The 17060-nt window shown below is 47.7% G+C and overlaps 1 protein-coding gene across 1 annotated transcript in view; it reads right to left on the bottom strand.

Annotated features, from left to right (window-relative positions):
• Window positions 1-2196: 2196 nt before the first annotated feature.
• LOC311138723 (DDB1- and CUL4-associated factor 1-like) overlaps window positions 2197-17060 on the bottom strand; it is a 35327-nt gene continuing 20463 nt past the window's right edge. Inside the window, exons 17-26 of the mRNA XM_084173520.1 lie at window positions 16724-16906; window positions 15750-15948; window positions 12177-12259; window positions 11435-11519; window positions 10989-11222; window positions 10430-10628; window positions 10259-10332; window positions 5435-5527; window positions 4780-4999; window positions 2197-4508 (exon numbers count right to left, since the gene is read on the bottom strand). Coding sequence (XP_084029646.1) covers window positions 4429-4508; window positions 4780-4999; window positions 5435-5527; window positions 10259-10332; window positions 10430-10628; window positions 10989-11222; window positions 11435-11519; window positions 12177-12259; window positions 15750-15948; window positions 16724-16906 — 1450 coding nt within the window. The 3' untranslated portion in view covers window positions 2197-4428. The remainder of the gene's footprint in view (window positions 4509-4779; window positions 5000-5434; window positions 5528-10258; window positions 10333-10429; window positions 10629-10988; window positions 11223-11434; window positions 11520-12176; window positions 12260-15749; window positions 15949-16723; window positions 16907-17060) is intronic.

The raw sequence follows: 17060 nt of genomic DNA on the forward strand, positions 1-17060 counted from the left end.
TCATTGACTACAGATCAGCATTCAACACCATAGTGCCCTCAAAGCTCATCACTAAGCTAAGGATCCTGGGACTAAACACCTCCCTCTGCAACTGGATCCTGGACTTCCTGACGGGCCGCCCCCAGGTGGTAAGGGTAGGTAACAACACATCTGCCACACTGATCCTCAACAGGGGGGCCCCTCAGGGGTGCGTGCTCAGTCCCCTCCTGTACTCCCTGTTCACCCATGACTGCATGGCCAGGCACGACTCCAACACCATCATTAAGTTTGCCGACGACACAACAGTGGTAGGCCTGATCACCGACAACGATAAGACAGCCTATAGGGAGGTCAGAGACCTGGCCGTGTGGTGCCAGGACAACAACCTCTCCCTCAACGTGACCAAGACAAAGGAGATGATTGTGGACTACAGGAAAAAAAAGAGGACTGAGCACGCCCCCATTCTCATTGACGGGGCTGTAGTGGAACAGGTTGAGAGCTTCAAGTTCCTTGGTGTCCACATCACCAACTAACTATCATGGTCCAAACACACCAAGACAGTCGTGAAGAGGGCACGACAAAGCCTATTCCCCCTCAGGAGACTGAAAAGATTTGGCATGGGTCCTCAGATCCTCAAAAAATTCTACAGCTGCACCATCGAGAGCATCCTGACTGGTTGCATCACCGCCTGGTATGGCAACTGCTTGGCCTCCGACCGCAAGGCACTACAGAGGGTAGTGCGTACGGCCCAGTACATCACTGGGGCCAAGCTTCCTGCCATCCAGGACCTCTATACCAGGCGGTGTCAGAGGAAGGCCCTCAAAATTGTCAAAGACTCCAGCCACCCTAGTCATAGACTGTTCTCTCTGCTACCACACGGCAAGCGGTACCGAAGTGCCAAGTCTAGGTCCAAAAGACTTCTCAACAGCTTCTACCCCCAAGCCATAAGACTCCTGAACAGCTAATCATGGCTACCCGGACTATTTGCACTGCCCCCCCACCCCATCCTTTTACGCTGCTGCTACTCTGTTAATTATTTATGCATAGTCACTAACTCTACCCACATGTACATATTACTTCAACTACCTCAACTAGCCGGTGCCCCCGCACATTGACTCTGCACCGGTACCCCCCTGTATATATAGCCTCCCTACTGTTATTTTACTTTAGCTCTTTTTTTTCTAACACTTTTTTTATTGTTGTTTTATTTTTACTTTTTTTGTTTAAAATAAATGCACTGTTGGTTAAGGGCTGTAAGTAAGCATTTCACTGTAATGTCTGCACCTGTTGTATTTGGCGCATGTGGCCAATAAAATTTGATTTGATTTGATTTAATTATATTTACACCAGTTAAGGACAAAACTCAATGGAGCTGAAAGTTTGAAATATGTAGCACATTGTGTTGAAATTGTCTCGACTTTGCATTCAAGGCCAGTCAGTTTCTCCTTGTAGAATAGAGAATAGAGAAAGGAGGATTAGGAGAAGCGGTCTTCACTATAAATCACAAAATTTAACAGAACCTTATATGGTATCTTTACGACCTTCGCTGTATTTAATAACTGTATTGTTAGAAGTATTGGCCAAGAAGTTTGGCCTTGTGTGAGGGCAGAGCGACGTCTGTTCCTGGAGATTGCCACTGGAACTCAGTAAGAATTATACAGAACATTGTCTCTCTATGGCAGGGGTATTCAAATCTTACCCTACAAGGTCCGGAGTACTGCTGGTTTTCTGTTCTACCTGAATTGCACCCACATGGTGTCCCAGATCTAAATCACTGTGTGATTAGAGGGGAAGTATGAGCAAAGAGTGGAACTGGCATCCAGATTTGAAATGGAGTCTTCTATGGTCTTCACTAAATAAATCATGACTGCATTCTTGTTTATTTACCCAGACAGTCACTCAGTAACAATTGCCACTGCTTTCCAGGGAGGTATTATCTCATTGTCAAAGAGCTTGTCCTGGAGGAGAGCGGCACTCAGTGATGGTGTTGTAACTCCCTGGTGTCCCCTACAATGTATTGTCATTTGTTGCATAAAGACAAATTCACAAGACTTGGACACTTAACGCCACAGATCTTGACACAGAGGCATTAACCTATAATATACATCCTTGTTATAAGACAATGAGGTATTATACAGGACTGCAGGCTTTAGTAAAAAGTGTTACAACAGTAGACTATGTTAAAGTATAATTAAACAAATTGACATAAACAAAGTGTTCCCAAACTGATAATCTTTTATTTTAAATTTTGTCTTTTTTTCCCCCCACATATTAAAATAGATCAACTCTATATACAATGAATGTCTTTACAATATGTGGTCCTTTCCGAAATAAGGACACAATCTAAAGCACTTAACCAACAGAATTCAAATAAATTAAATTCATATTAACTTAGCGTTCACTTTGCACCAGGGCTAGGGGTCAGTGTGGCAGCTTTGGACTACAGATAGTCGAGCCCTCAAGGAGTAGGCAGCAGGGTTGGGGTCAGGGTGGCAGCTATGGACTACAGATAGTCGAGCCCTCAAGGAGTAGGCAGCAGGGTTGGGGTCAGGGTGGCAGCTATGGACTACAGATAGTCGAGCCCTCAAGGAGTAGGCAGCAGGGTTGGGGTCAGCGTGGCAGCTATGGACTACAGATAGTCGAGCCCTCAAGGAGTAGGCAGCAGGGTTGGGGTCAGGGTGGCAGCTATGGACTACAGATAGTCGAGCCCTCAAGGAGTAGGTAGCAGGGTTGGGGTCAGGGTGGCAGCTATGGACTACAGATAGTCGAGCCCTCAAGGAGTAGGTAGCAGGGTTGGGGTCAGGGTGGCAGCTATGGACTACAGATAGTCGAGCCCTCAAGGAGTAGGCAGCAGGGTTGGGGTCAGGGTGGCAGCTATGGACTACAGATAGTCGAGCCCTCAAGGAGTAGGCAGCAGGGTTGGGGTCAGCGTGGCAGCTATGGACTACAGATAGTCGAGCCCTCAAGGAGTAGGCAGCAGGGTTGGGGTCAGGGTGGCAGCTATGGACTACAGATAGTCGAGCCCTCAAGGAGTAGGCAGCAGGGTTGGGGTCAATTCCATTTCAAGCCAGGTAGCCTAAAAGTTGCCCCTAACCACTGATACAGCGTCAGATATTTTTCAGTCCAACCAATGTTAAAGTATAGGATTTGGGGTGGGAATCTGTGCCCAAGGGAAACTTCAGTCATGGATGAGAAGTATTGTGGCAAATATCTGCTGTATTAGCACCTTTATCACATAGAGCCATACATATGGTATATTATATGTCCATATATATGGCTGTTTTACCTGTATCAATATGAATCCACACTATGCAACACTGAACTCTAGAGGCCATTACAACTCCCTACACCAGGATGTGGGTTTACCACTATAGCACTAAATAGAATACCCTTTTCACACTATTGTGCCAACGTGGACTGTACTGTGGAGGCTTGGGAATTATATTTTCACATTGCCCTGTACAGCACCGTTCCAGCAACCGTGGTGGATGTGTAACCAGCACAGCACAGGCTCGGCTCAGTGGTGTGAAAAGGGTACAGGAGTGAACACGTCCTAGGAGCACCACATTCAGTTCTATTATTATGAAAATGTTCATATTATTGTCACTGGCATTTGACAAAGTACATTAACCAAAAAAACAAATAATATACTTAATAAATTAACAGTTAAGCTATACATCGTTTTTGACACGTTCCATTGAAACTCTGGCTGGTTAGCTTGGCAAAGCTTTGCGGAACAAACACTAAAATAAAGAACATTGTCTTCCATTGTTTGTTGCCGTAACGTCATATTTAACGGCTAAGGTTGTGCCCTTAAAGCGATTGTAGTCTTAGTATTAACTACTACATTTAACAGGACTGGAGGTAGCAACCAATCCAAGAGCAGTAGCTATTTTACAGCTACCAATCCCTAAATTAAAACATAAACACTAAACATCAAAAGAAAATGTATTTATATTAAAAGGGCCCAACAAAAAAAAACTCTGAAAATATATATTTTTGTACAATTCAAATTGCCACACGTCATATAAAGAAAGTCTTTGACATCCTGTCTAAGTGAAATCCTTCGGTCTAAAGATCAAATCTCTTTTCCCTTCCTGTCAAACTAGAGCAGACTTCCAAATGGAACCCAAGAAGATCTGAGAGGTATTGAAAAGTAACGCAATATTCTCTGAGCTACAAGAGTGCCTTGGGCGTATTTCCTAGGCTTCCATTTGGAATTCAGTGGGTAGCCTGCCATGTCCAACAACACCCTCAAGTCATCGGTCCTTCACTATACCATCTCCTCACACCTGGCTTGCTTCAAACATGATCTTTTTTATTTCATCTTTCCTCTATGTGCATTTAAATTCATATTCATAGGGGAGTTGGTTCCTCCAGCTAAAGCGGCGGATGGGGTGTCCCTTTTGCCACTTCCTGTTTTGCCACTTCCTGGTTGTCATGTCCTGTTTAGTCGCTCATAGACAGGAAGAGCTGGTCCTCCAGGTCCGAGGTGTCTGTGCTGCCGTCTGAGCTGTCGGAACTGTCAGCTGTATGGGAAGACAGACAGGGAGATAAAAATAAGTTCACGGGGTGTGTGTTTGTGTACTTAATAACTTACCTTTACGGTTTGAAACCGTACTAATTGTTTTACCCAAAAATCAATTGATCAATCAATGAATTTGACATAATCCTCTTGGTTCCTGGGGAAACAGGGCCTGTATTAAACATCTCCAATGCTGCCGGTCTTGGGCTGCTTCTAGACATGACTGGTGGATGTTTGGTGTGCGTGTGTTAAACGATTGTCCCAAGAAGACTCACATCCCAGGTCAATCTCAGCATCGTTGTTAGAGTCTTCCTCATCCTCATCGTCAGCATTGAGCAGTCGGGCCACCGCGTCATCATCCGAGGGAGACAAATCGTTTCCTCCATCCTCCTCTCCGTCTCCTCCCTCGATCAGCTCGGCCAATAGCGGGTCTGTATCCATGTCATCATCGTCATCATCATCATCATCATCAGAATCATCATCGTCTTGATCCTCCTGGTGGGGGGGATATTCAGACACATTACCTCAATACAAGGTGAAGCAAGATGAAACATTCAAAAACACACATTTAGACAACATACTTCGATACATTTGAACACATTAACACAAGAGCAAACAGTTGGGAGAGGCTGGGGCAGGTGTTTTAGTGATGGGCTAGGATAGGAACAAAGTTCTGGTGTGCAACCCCTGTGGGTCCTCAGAACCTAGATGGAAGACCACTGGGCAATAGGGTCCAGCAATGGAGAGACTGGATATTAGAGATAAGGAATACTAGGGGAGAGTTGATATAGAGAAGAAACTAAAGTTATACTGAGTTTTGAGAAGAGACTAAAGTTACAGTTTAGTATAGAGAAGAAACTAAAGTTAGACTGAGTTTAGTATAGAGACACTAAAGTTAGACTGAGTTTAGTTTAGAGAAGCATCTCTTACCTGTTCTTCATCATCCTCTCTCTCCTCAGCTAGTCTCCGTCTCCCCACTTCATACAGGCGACACACTGTGTCCACGTTGACGGAGTCCTGGTTCTATAGACATTAGAAGAATATACACCTTGAGATGAACTGCTGACTAACAGAGAGGACTAAACTTCCCACATTCTACTCTAGTTTCTTTTTGGGACACACGAAGAAGAGAGTAGAACAGAGAGCAATAGCATGGCATCATCAGGGAGAATTGCACCACCCAAACCCTAACCCATAACCCTAACCACCACCATCACCCATAACCCCAACCACCACCCTAACCCTAACCCATAACCCTAACCACCACCATCACCCATAACCCCAACCACCACCCTAACCACCACCCAAACCCTAACCCATAACCCCAACCACCACCACCACCCAAACCCTAACCCATAACCCTAATCACCACCCATAACCCCAACCACCACCCAAACCCTAACCCATAACCCTAACCACCACCATCACCCATAACCCCAACCACCACCCTAACCACCACCCAAACCCTAACCCTAACCCCAACCACCACCATCACCCATAACCCCAACCACCACCCTAACCCTAACCCATAACCCCAACCACCACCCTAACCCATAACCCCAACCACCACCCTAACCCTAACCCATAACCCTAACCACCACCATCACCCATAACCCCAACCACCACCCTAACCACCACCCAAACCCTAACCCTAACCCCAACCACCACCATCACCCATAACCCCAACCACCACCCTAACCCATAACCCCAACCACCACCCTAACCCATAACCCCAACCACCACCCTAACCCTAACCCATAACCCCAACCACCACCCTAACCATAACCAACCACCACCCTAACCATAACCCCAACCACCACCCTAACCCTAACCCATAACCCCAACCACCACCCCAACCACCACCCTAACCCTAACCCATAACCCCAACCACCACCCTAACCCATAACCCCAACCACCACCCTAACCCTAACCCATAACCCTAACCACCACCATCACCCATAACCCCAACCACCACCCTAACCACCACCCAAACCCTAACCCATAACCCCAACCACCACCATCACCCATAACCCCAACCACCACCCTAACCCTAACCCATAACCCCAACCACCACCCTAACCCATAACCCCAACCACCACCCTAACCCATAACCCCAACCACCACCCTAACCCATAACCCCAACCACCACCCTAACCCTAACCCATAACCCCAACCACCACCCTAACCATAACCAACCACCACCCTAACCATAACCCCAACCACCACCCTAACCCTAACCCATAACCACCACCCTAACCCATAACCCCAACCACCACCCTAACCCTAACCCATAACCCCAACCACCACCCTAACCCATAACCCCAACCACCACCCTAACCCTAACCCATAACCCCAACCACCACCCTAACCCTAACCCATAACCCCAACCACCACCCTAACCCTAACCAACCACCACCCTAACCATAACCCCAACCACCACCCAAACCCTAACCCATAACCCCAACCACCACCCTAACCCTAACCCCAACCCTAACCCATAACACCAACCACCACCCTAACCCTAACCCATAACCCCAACCACCACCCTAACCCATAACCACCACCCTAACCCTAACCCATAACCCCAACCACCACCACCACCCAAACCCTAACCCATAACCCTAATCACCACCCATAACCCCAACCACCACCCAAACCCTAACCCATAACCCTAACCACCACCATCACCCATAACCCTAACCACCACCCTAACCCATAACCCCAACCACCACCCTAACCCATAACCCCAACCACCCTAACCCTAAACCCCAACCACCACCCTAACCATCACCCTAACCCCAACCACCAACCACCACCCAAACCCAACCCATAACCCCAACCACCACCCAAACCCTAACCCATAACCCCAACCACCACCCTAACCATCACCCTAACCCCAACCCATAACCCAAACCCATAACCCATAACCCAAACCCATAACCCCAACCCATAACCCAAACCCATAACCCAAACCCATAACCCCAACCACCACCCTAACCATCACCCTAACCCATAACCCCCACCCTAACCCTAACCCTAACCCCAACCACCACCATCACCCATAACCCCAACCACCACCCTAACCCTAACCCATAACCCCAACCACCACCCTAACCCATAACCCCAACCACCACCCTAACCCTAACCCATAACCCCAACCACCACCCTAACCATAACCAACCACCACCCTAACCATAACCCCAACCACCACCCTAACCCTAACCCATAACCCCAACCACCACCCCAACCACCACCCTAACCCTAACCCATAACCCCAACCACCACCCTAACCCATAACCCCAACCACCACCCTAACCCTAACCCATAACCCTAACCACCACCATCACCCATAACCCCAACCACCACCCTAACCACCACCCAAACCCTAACCCATAACCCCAACCACCACCATCACCCATAACCCCAACCACCACCCAAACCCTAACCCATAACCCTAACCACCACCATCACCCATAACCCCAACCACCACCCTAACCACCACCCAAACCCTAACCCTAACCCCAACCACCACCATCACCCATAACCCCAACCACCACCCTAACCCTAACCCATAACCCCAACCACCACCCTAACCCATAACCCCAACCACCACCCTAACCCTAACCCATAACCCCAACCACCACCCTAACCATAACCAACCACCACCCTAACCATAACCCCAACCACCACCCTAACCCTAACCCATAACCACCACCCTAACCCATAACCCCAACCACCACCCTAACCCTAACCCATAACCCCAACCACCACCCTAACCCATAACCCCAACCACCACCCTAACCCTAACCCATAACCCCAACCACCACCCTAACCCTAACCCATAACCCCAACCACCACCCTAACCCTAACCAACCACCACCCTAACCATAACCCCAACCACCACCCCAACCCTAACCCATAACCCCAACCACCACCCTAACCCATAACCACCACCCTAACCCATAACCCCAACCACCACCCTAACCCCAACCCTAACCCATAACCCCAACCACCACCCATAACCCCAACCACCACCCTAACCCATAACCCCAACCACCACCCTAACCCATAACCCCAACCACCACCCTAACCCATAACCCCAACCACCACCCAAACCCTAACCCATAACCCCAACCACCCTAACCCTAAACCCCAACCACCACCCTAACCATCACCCTAACCCCAACCACCAACCACCACCCAAACCCAACCCATAACCCCAACCACCACCCAAACCCTAACCCATAACCCCAACCACCACCCTAACCATCACCCTAACCCCAACCCATAACCCAAACCCATAACCCATAACCCAAACCCATAACCCCAACCCATAACCCAAACCCATAACCCAAACCCATAACCCCAACCACCACCCTAACCATCACCCTAACCCATAACCCCCACCCTAACCCTAACCCATAACCCCAACCATCACCCTAACCCCAACCCTAACCATCACCCTAACCACCACCCTAACCATCACCCTAACCCTAACCCCAACCACCACCCAAACCCTAACCCATAACCCCAACCCTAACCATCACCCTAACCCCAACCACCACCCTAACCATCACCCTAACCCCCAACCACCACCCAAACCTTAACCCATAACCCCAACCATCACCCTAACCCCAACCCATAACCCCAACCACCACCCAAACCCTAACCCATAACCCCAACCACCACCCAAACCCTAACCCATAACCCCAACCACCACCCTAACCATCACCCTAACCCACAACCACCACCCTAACCCCAACCCATAACCCCAACCACCACCCTAACCACCACCCTAACCCATAACCACCACCCCAACCCATAACCCCAACCACCACCCTAACCCATAACCCCCACCCTAACCCTAACCCCAACCACCACCCTAACCATCACCCCAACCCATAACCCCAACCACCACCCTAACCCATAACCCCAACCACCACCCTAACCATCACCCTAACCCACAACCACCACCCTAACCCCAACCCATAACCCCAACCACCACCCTAACCACCACCCTAACCCATAACCACCACCCCAACCCATAACCCCAACCACCACCCTAACCCATAACCCCAACCACCACCCTAACCCATAACCCCCACCCTAACCCTAACCCCAACCACCACCCTAACCATCACCCCAACCCATAACCCCAACCACCACCCTAACCCATAACCCCAACCACCACCCTAACCATCACCCTAACCCACAACCACCACCCTAACCCTAACCCATAACCCCAACCACCACCCTAACCACCACCCTAACCCATAACCACCACCCCAACCCATAACCCCAACCACCACCCTAACCCATAACCCCCACCCTAACCCTAACCCCAACCACCACCCTAACCCCAACCCATAACCCCAACCACCACCCTAACCCATAACCCCCACCCTAACCCTAACCCCAACCACCACCCTAACCATCACCCTAACCCATAACCACCACCCTAACCCATAACCCCAACCACCACCCTAACCCATAACCCCAATACCACCCCAACCCATAACCCCAATACCACCCCAACCCATAACCCCAACCCATAACCCCAATCACCACCCCAACCCATAACCCCAACCCATAACCCCAATCACCACCCTAACCATAAGTAAGAATATGGGACACACACAATACAGCTCATTCTTCCTACATGATTTCAACCATATATACTGATGAAATGTTCAAAGCAGAGATAGAAGATTTAACTTGGAATATCAGCAATGGAAATAGAACTAGGACGTTTACCTCAATGACAGCCAGGTAGCAGTCCCTGGTGTCAGTACACAGGTCAAAAATATTCCTCTTCACATCCACAGTAGCTGAGGAAGAACATACAACCAGAAGTTAATTTCAACCAACATGCCACTACCCACGAAACAAAAACCCTATGCTTGACCTGTGACCTTTAGGTCGTACCGATGGGTTTGTAGTCGGTGGCGTCAAAGGTTCTGAAGGAGGAACCAAAGGGACTCTTCATCTGTCGGTCCATCACATCATCCTCTTCATCAGCCTGCAGCATGGCTCCGTACATGACGGTGGCGTTGTTGTTAAACACCCCTCTACACTGGTCCAGGGCAGGCACAGTGTGGAGGAGATGGAACGTTCTCAGGTCCCACTGGCCTAGCTGTCAAGGTTATCGTCACTTCCAAACAGCTTCAATCACACATCAATGTTCACCCTGGGGCTGTTTTTTACTGACATGACGTGGATAAACTCCCACCCTAGTTATAAAGGCAACAATTAGATCCCCCCCTCTAAGTTTATACACATCTGGCGCTACTCACAATAAAAGCAACAGGATGCATTTTTACAGATATATATATATATTTCTAATTAGGTAGATTTGCTCTGTTAATAAACGCGAGCATTACATTTACTGTAGTGAGTTGCGACTGTTCTTTTTGTTAATAAAGTTGTTCATACCCTTATTGTCAGTAATGTTACATGTTAACCAAACAGGAAGGAATAAGGATACAATCTCCGTGTTGATGATGACCTCGAGGCGGTTGGGATGGAACACGCCGCTGATGTTCATATTGAACTTGTCAAACTTGTGGATGGCCTGAGCAGAGCGCACGTCCCACATGACGCCGTCATTCAGCACCAGGTCGTCGCTAGGGTTAAAAGTTGCACAATTCCTCTTGTAGTTGTTGGCCAGGCCAGGGTCATTCAGGGTCAGCAGCTTCTGGCCTGACTGGATGTCGTAGATCTGGACAGGACACAAAAACAAGGTGAAATTAACATCCTAAACTTGAGAAAGCCGGTGCCGGGCAAAAACTACCATGGATAAAGAAATGAGAGACCTGCACACTGCTCGTAGGAAGTACTGGGAAGCAGCATTACACCGTGAGTTCAAAGTATAAGGTCAGCAACAAGTGACAGAAAACACACGGTGTAAGACGAGGTGGAGAGCAGACTTACATGAGCTACTTGGTCCTTGGTGCCAATCACTCGGTCCTGTGACAGTTTACTGAACTCAACGTAATGGTCGTCCAAAAAGGAATGCCTGAAACACAGAAAGAGAATCATGATGGCGGTTTGTTTGTGAAAGTGTCTAAAGAAATGACTAACCAGACCAGTCAATGACTAACCAGACCAGTCAATGACTAACCAGACCAGTCAATGGCTAACCAGACCAGTCAATGGCTAACCAGACCAGTCAATGGCTAACCAGACCAGTCAATGGCTAACCAGACCAGTCAATGACTAACCAGACCAGTCAATGACTAACCAGACCAGTCAATGACTAACCAGACCAGTCAATGGCTAACCAGACCAGTCAATGACTAACCAGACCAGTCGATGACTAACCAGACCAGTCAATGACTAACCAAACCAGTAAATGACTAACCAGACCAGTCAATGACTAACCAGACCAGTCAATGACTAACCAGACCAGTCGATGACTAACCAGACCAGTCGATGACTAACCAGACCAGTCAATGACTAACCAAACCAGTCAATGACTAACCAGACCAGTCAATGACTAACCAGACCAGTCGATGACTAACCAGACCAGTCGATGACTAACCAAACCAGTCAATGACTAACCAGACCAGTCAATGACTAACCAGACCAGTCGATGACTAACCAGACCAGTCAATGACTAACCAGACCAGTCAATGACTAAGCAGTTCAGACTATGGCACAGAGTGTGACTAACTTCATCTGGAAGACGGACTGCATGCTCCAGAGAGCTGACAGAGGAACACCCCACGAGGCAGACGTCAGCAGCAGAGAACCGTCCTAAAACACACACACAGGAGAGAAGTGTTGGAAGAAGAAACTCAGGGGGGAAAGCATACTGCCAGTCTGCCACTGATAGTTATAATACTATTGAGGTCTGCTACAGTGATTACTCCTCCAGTCCTGTGGCGGTCTGCTACAGTGATTACTCCTCCAGTCCTGTGGTGGTCTGCTACAGTGATTACTCCTCCAGTCCTGTGGTGGCCTGCTACAGTGATTACTCCTCCAGTCCTGTGGTGGCCTGCTACAGTGATTACTCCTCCAGTCCTGTGGTGGCCTGCTACAGTGATTACTCCTCCAGTCCTGTGGTGGTCTGCTACAGTGATTACTCCTCCAGTCCTGTGGTGGTCTGCTACAGTGATTACTCCTCCAGTCCTGTGGTGGCCTGCTACAGTGATTACTCCTCCAGTCCTGTGGTGGCCTGCTACAGTGATTACTCCTCCAGTCCTGTGGTGGTCTGCTACAGTGATTACTCCTCCAGTCCTGTGGTGGCCTGCTACAGTGATTACTCCTCCAGTCCTGTGGTGGTCTGCTACAGTGATTACTCCTCCAGTCCTGTGGTGGCCTGCTACAGTGATTACTCCTCCAGTCCTGTGGTGGCCTGCTACAGTGATTACTCCTCCAGTCCTGTGGTGGTCTGCTACAGTGATTACTCCTCCATTCCTGTGGTGGTCTGCTACAGTGATTACTCCTGTGGTGGTCCTCATGAGAGCCAGTTTCATCATAGCGCTTGATGGTTTTTTTGCGACTGCACTTGAAGAAACTTTCAAAGTTCTTGAAATGTTCCGTATTGACTGACCTTCATGTCTTAAAGTGATGATGGACTGTCGTTTCTCTTTGCTTATTTGAGCTGTTCTTGCCATAATATGGACTTGGTCTTTTACCAAATAGGGCTATCTTCTGTATACCCCCCCCCCCCCCCCCCACACAACTGATTGGCTCAAACGCATTAAGGAAAGAAATTCAACAAATTATCTTTTAAGAAGGCACAACTTAATTTAAATGCATTCATCAAGGGTGGCTATTTGAAGAATATAAAATATCAACTATATTTAGATTTGTTTAACACTTTTTTGGTTACTACATGATTCCATATGTGTTATTTCATAAATAATAATATAATATGCCATTTAGCAGACGCTTTTATCCAAAGCGACTTACAGCCATGTGTGCATACATTTTTACGTATGGGTGGTCCCGGGGATCAAACCCACTACCCTGGCGTTACAAGCGCCATGCTCTACCAATTGAGCTACAGAGGACCACATTTCATAGTTTTGATGTCTTCACTATTATTCTACAATGTAGAAAAAATAGTAAAAATAAAGAAAAACCCTTGAATGAGTAGGTGTGTCCAAACATTTGACTGGTAGTGTATGTCCCTCTCCTCACAAAGAAAATGTTTGCCTCAAGGACCCATAAGGCCTTGCCATGATGGATTTTCCAAAAAAAAAAAAAAAAAGTTTAGAAAAACACTTCAAACGCTACTCATCTAGCACCCGAAAGACAGATCTGCACTCAACTTGATACACGGCATGTATGGACCAAGGTCTCTCAAAACGTTTTTACAGACTAGCATGGCAAAAAAATAACAATGGCTGCTACTGACCAATAAACATTCACGTGGGCGTTGTCAGACACGGATATTCGCATTGTAACCAAACTTGGTACACGTTCCAAACACTGTAAGGACCCAACACATGAAAGCACATTCAGATTCACCACACGGTGGTGCTGTAACGGGCACACGTATATCTCTTGACCTGTTTGACTGTGATGAAATTTGGTTCAGTTTGGCCGCTGTTGAACAGGAAAAATCATTCATGCAAGCTCATTGCGGCTATAATGTTTGAGCAAGAGTCTTGGAAAAGGGGGTTAGGGTTTGACGATGTGCATCCATAGATGCTATGTACCAAATTTGGTGCCGAACGGTCCTTCGGTTCTGGAGAAGAAGACGTTTAAAGTAGTCGACATCATTAAAAACGGTCAAAAATACATCAAAAGAATATTGAATGATCAGTTTGGTTTTGAGTTTTGGTATTTGGCTACAATGGTAACGTACAGAAGTAGCTAATCCTAGGGTGATGTGTCCAATTTGTCCTGATGGTGGCAAAGTGGGCCCACAGCTTGAACCCCGGCATTTCTGCTAGTTATGTCACAAGTGATTGAAAATACAAAAACTTCGAAAGCTCACGCCCCTCACCCCTTTTCCGAGCTAGTCCTGAAATTCGGTACATAGGTTCCTCTCCTCAAAAGGAACGAATTTGCCTCAAGGACCCATAAGATCCGCCATTTAGAATTTTGTTAAAAACACTTAAAACGCTACTCCTCGGTCAAGCAGTTCTGGAATAGAAGACGTTTTAAAGTAGTCAACATTAGTGATGGGGGGGGATAGGATACAGTTACATATCAGGATATTTTTATTATTTTGTATTTTAACCTCCTTTTTCTCCCCAATTTCGATCGTCTCATCGCTGCAACTCCCCAACGGGCTCGGGAGAGGCGAAGGTGGAGTCATGCGTCCTCCGAAACATGACCCACCTAACCGCACTCCTTAACACCCGCCAGCTTAACCCGGTAGCCAGCCACATCAATGTGTCGGAGGAAACACCGTTCAACTGGCGACCGGGGACAGCCCTGCAGGTACCCGTCCCGCCACAAGGAGTCGCTAGGGCGCGATGAGCCAAGTAAAGCCCCCCCCCCGGCCAAAAACTCCCCTAACCCGGACGACGCTGGGCCAAATTGTGCGCCGTCCTATGGGACTCCCGGCCACGGCTGGTTGTGGCGCAGCCTGGGAATGAACCTGGGTCTGTAGTGACGCCTCTAGCACTGCCTTAGACCGCTGCGCCACTCAGGAGGCCCTTGGGATATTATCTTTGACGATATATCGTAACGTATCGTTTTGACAATATCACAATATAATTTTTGCGCTAGTTGGCTATACCTGCGCCACAACTCCAGTATTTTTCCTTTATAGCTTGTTCTCCATCTTCTTTTTAAAGAGGGAGCCAATTTTTTTCCCAGCAATTTTTTTTCTCCATAACTGATCAAAACTTGTTTTCTCATGGCTCTAGCTTGTCCCTCTGCAGCTGATATATGAGGAGCAATATATTTGGATACACGAATCACAATAAAAATCACAGTATCAAATTGCAATACATATAGAATCGTAATACATATCGTATCGGCACCAAAGTACCATGATAATATCGTATCATCAGGTCCCTGGCAATTCCCAGCCCTGTCATGAAAAATTGTCCAAAATACATATTGCATGACCCGTTTGATTTTGAGTTCTGATATTTGGCAAACGTGGCAAGAAGTATACGTTATCCTGATGGCTAATTGCAGCTATATTTGTAGATGTAGTAGTAGTAGATTATTACTATTGATCGGTGATGGTTCCAGGTGAGTGACCGCTGTAGCCATCCTCCTCCTGACCACTCTGATCTATCCATCCATCCATCCATCCATCCATCCATCTACATACCCGTGAGGGCTCCAGGTGAGTGATGGCTGAAGTATGACAGCTGTAGCTAGCCTCCTCCTGTCCGCTGAACACGTTATAGAGCTTCAGGTGTCCTGTATACGTCCCCAGCATCAGGAAACGCTCGCGGGCTGAGAAGGCACAGCAGGTGAAACCACTGTCATCCTCCTCAGCCTCCCTGAACACTGAGATGGGCCGGAACCTGGGGAGAAAGACATCATGAAGGGCTCAAGCTAAAGAGCTACAGAAAGAGACGAGACGGAGGCTTAACGTAAAACCTGAGAGGCATCAGGAAGAGCTACAGAAAGAGACGAGACGGAGGCTTAACGTAAAACCTGAGGGGCATCAGGAAGAGCTAGAGAAAGAGACGAGACGGAGGCTTAACGTAAAACCTGAGAGGCATCAGGAAGAGCTACAGAAAGAGACGAGACGGAGGCTTAACGTAAAACCTGAGAGGCATCAGGAAGAGCTAGAGAAAGAGAAAGTAAAGCAGGGTATCTAACAAGGAGACACTGGCTGTGGCCTAAATCTGGCTTGCAGACTACTTATTTTAAACTGCATACTGTGTAATAATCGTACTACATACCATTTAGAATGTACTGTTTAGTAAAAACCAATGCAGTAAGCAACAAATATCAGCATAGTAGGCTCCTCCTACTGAGAATGCTTAATCTAATGCGCAACTGCGTTGATTCCCTCCATTGGATCATTTTTTGGTACAGCGCATCCCCTCAGCTGTTGTCAGACAGACGTGGATCTGGAAAGTTCTCTTCCTCAATAGTCTTAGGTGAAGGGGACTAGATGAAAAGCCTAAAGGAGTATGACATCCTGGCTGCATCTCAATAGTTTTACAGTGTCTTCTCCTCCTTTGAAGGAGGTGAGGAAATGAATGTAGCCACTTCAAGACAATTGAAATGAACCCGAAGACAGAGGCCTGGACGTAATGCGGGCCCGTTCCGAGGACAGGTGACGCCTACCTGCTGAAGATGAGGTGTCTGTCCAGGCAGCCCCCGTCCACCCCTCCATGTTTCGGATACAGCACCCTGCTGGTCAGCCTGGAGGTGATATTAGTAGGGGCCTGGCGTCTCTGCTTGGGCTCTGGGCACTGGTGGGGTGTGAACAGGGAGAAGGGAGGGCAGGTAGTCACTGGGTTGCTACACCTGAAATAAAGAAATACATCAGAAATAAAGTAAATAAAAGCATTTGTTGTTAAATTGACTTGCTTAGTTTAAATAAACGTAAAATAAAATTGTAACAAACGTAAAATAAATGAATAAAATCAAATTTTATTGGTCGCGTACACATATTCTTTAG

Source organism: Coregonus lavaretus (assembly GCF_964263955.1).
Source record: "Coregonus lavaretus genome assembly, chromosome: 12".
NCBI lineage: Eukaryota > Metazoa > Chordata > Actinopteri > Salmoniformes > Salmonidae > Coregonus > Coregonus lavaretus.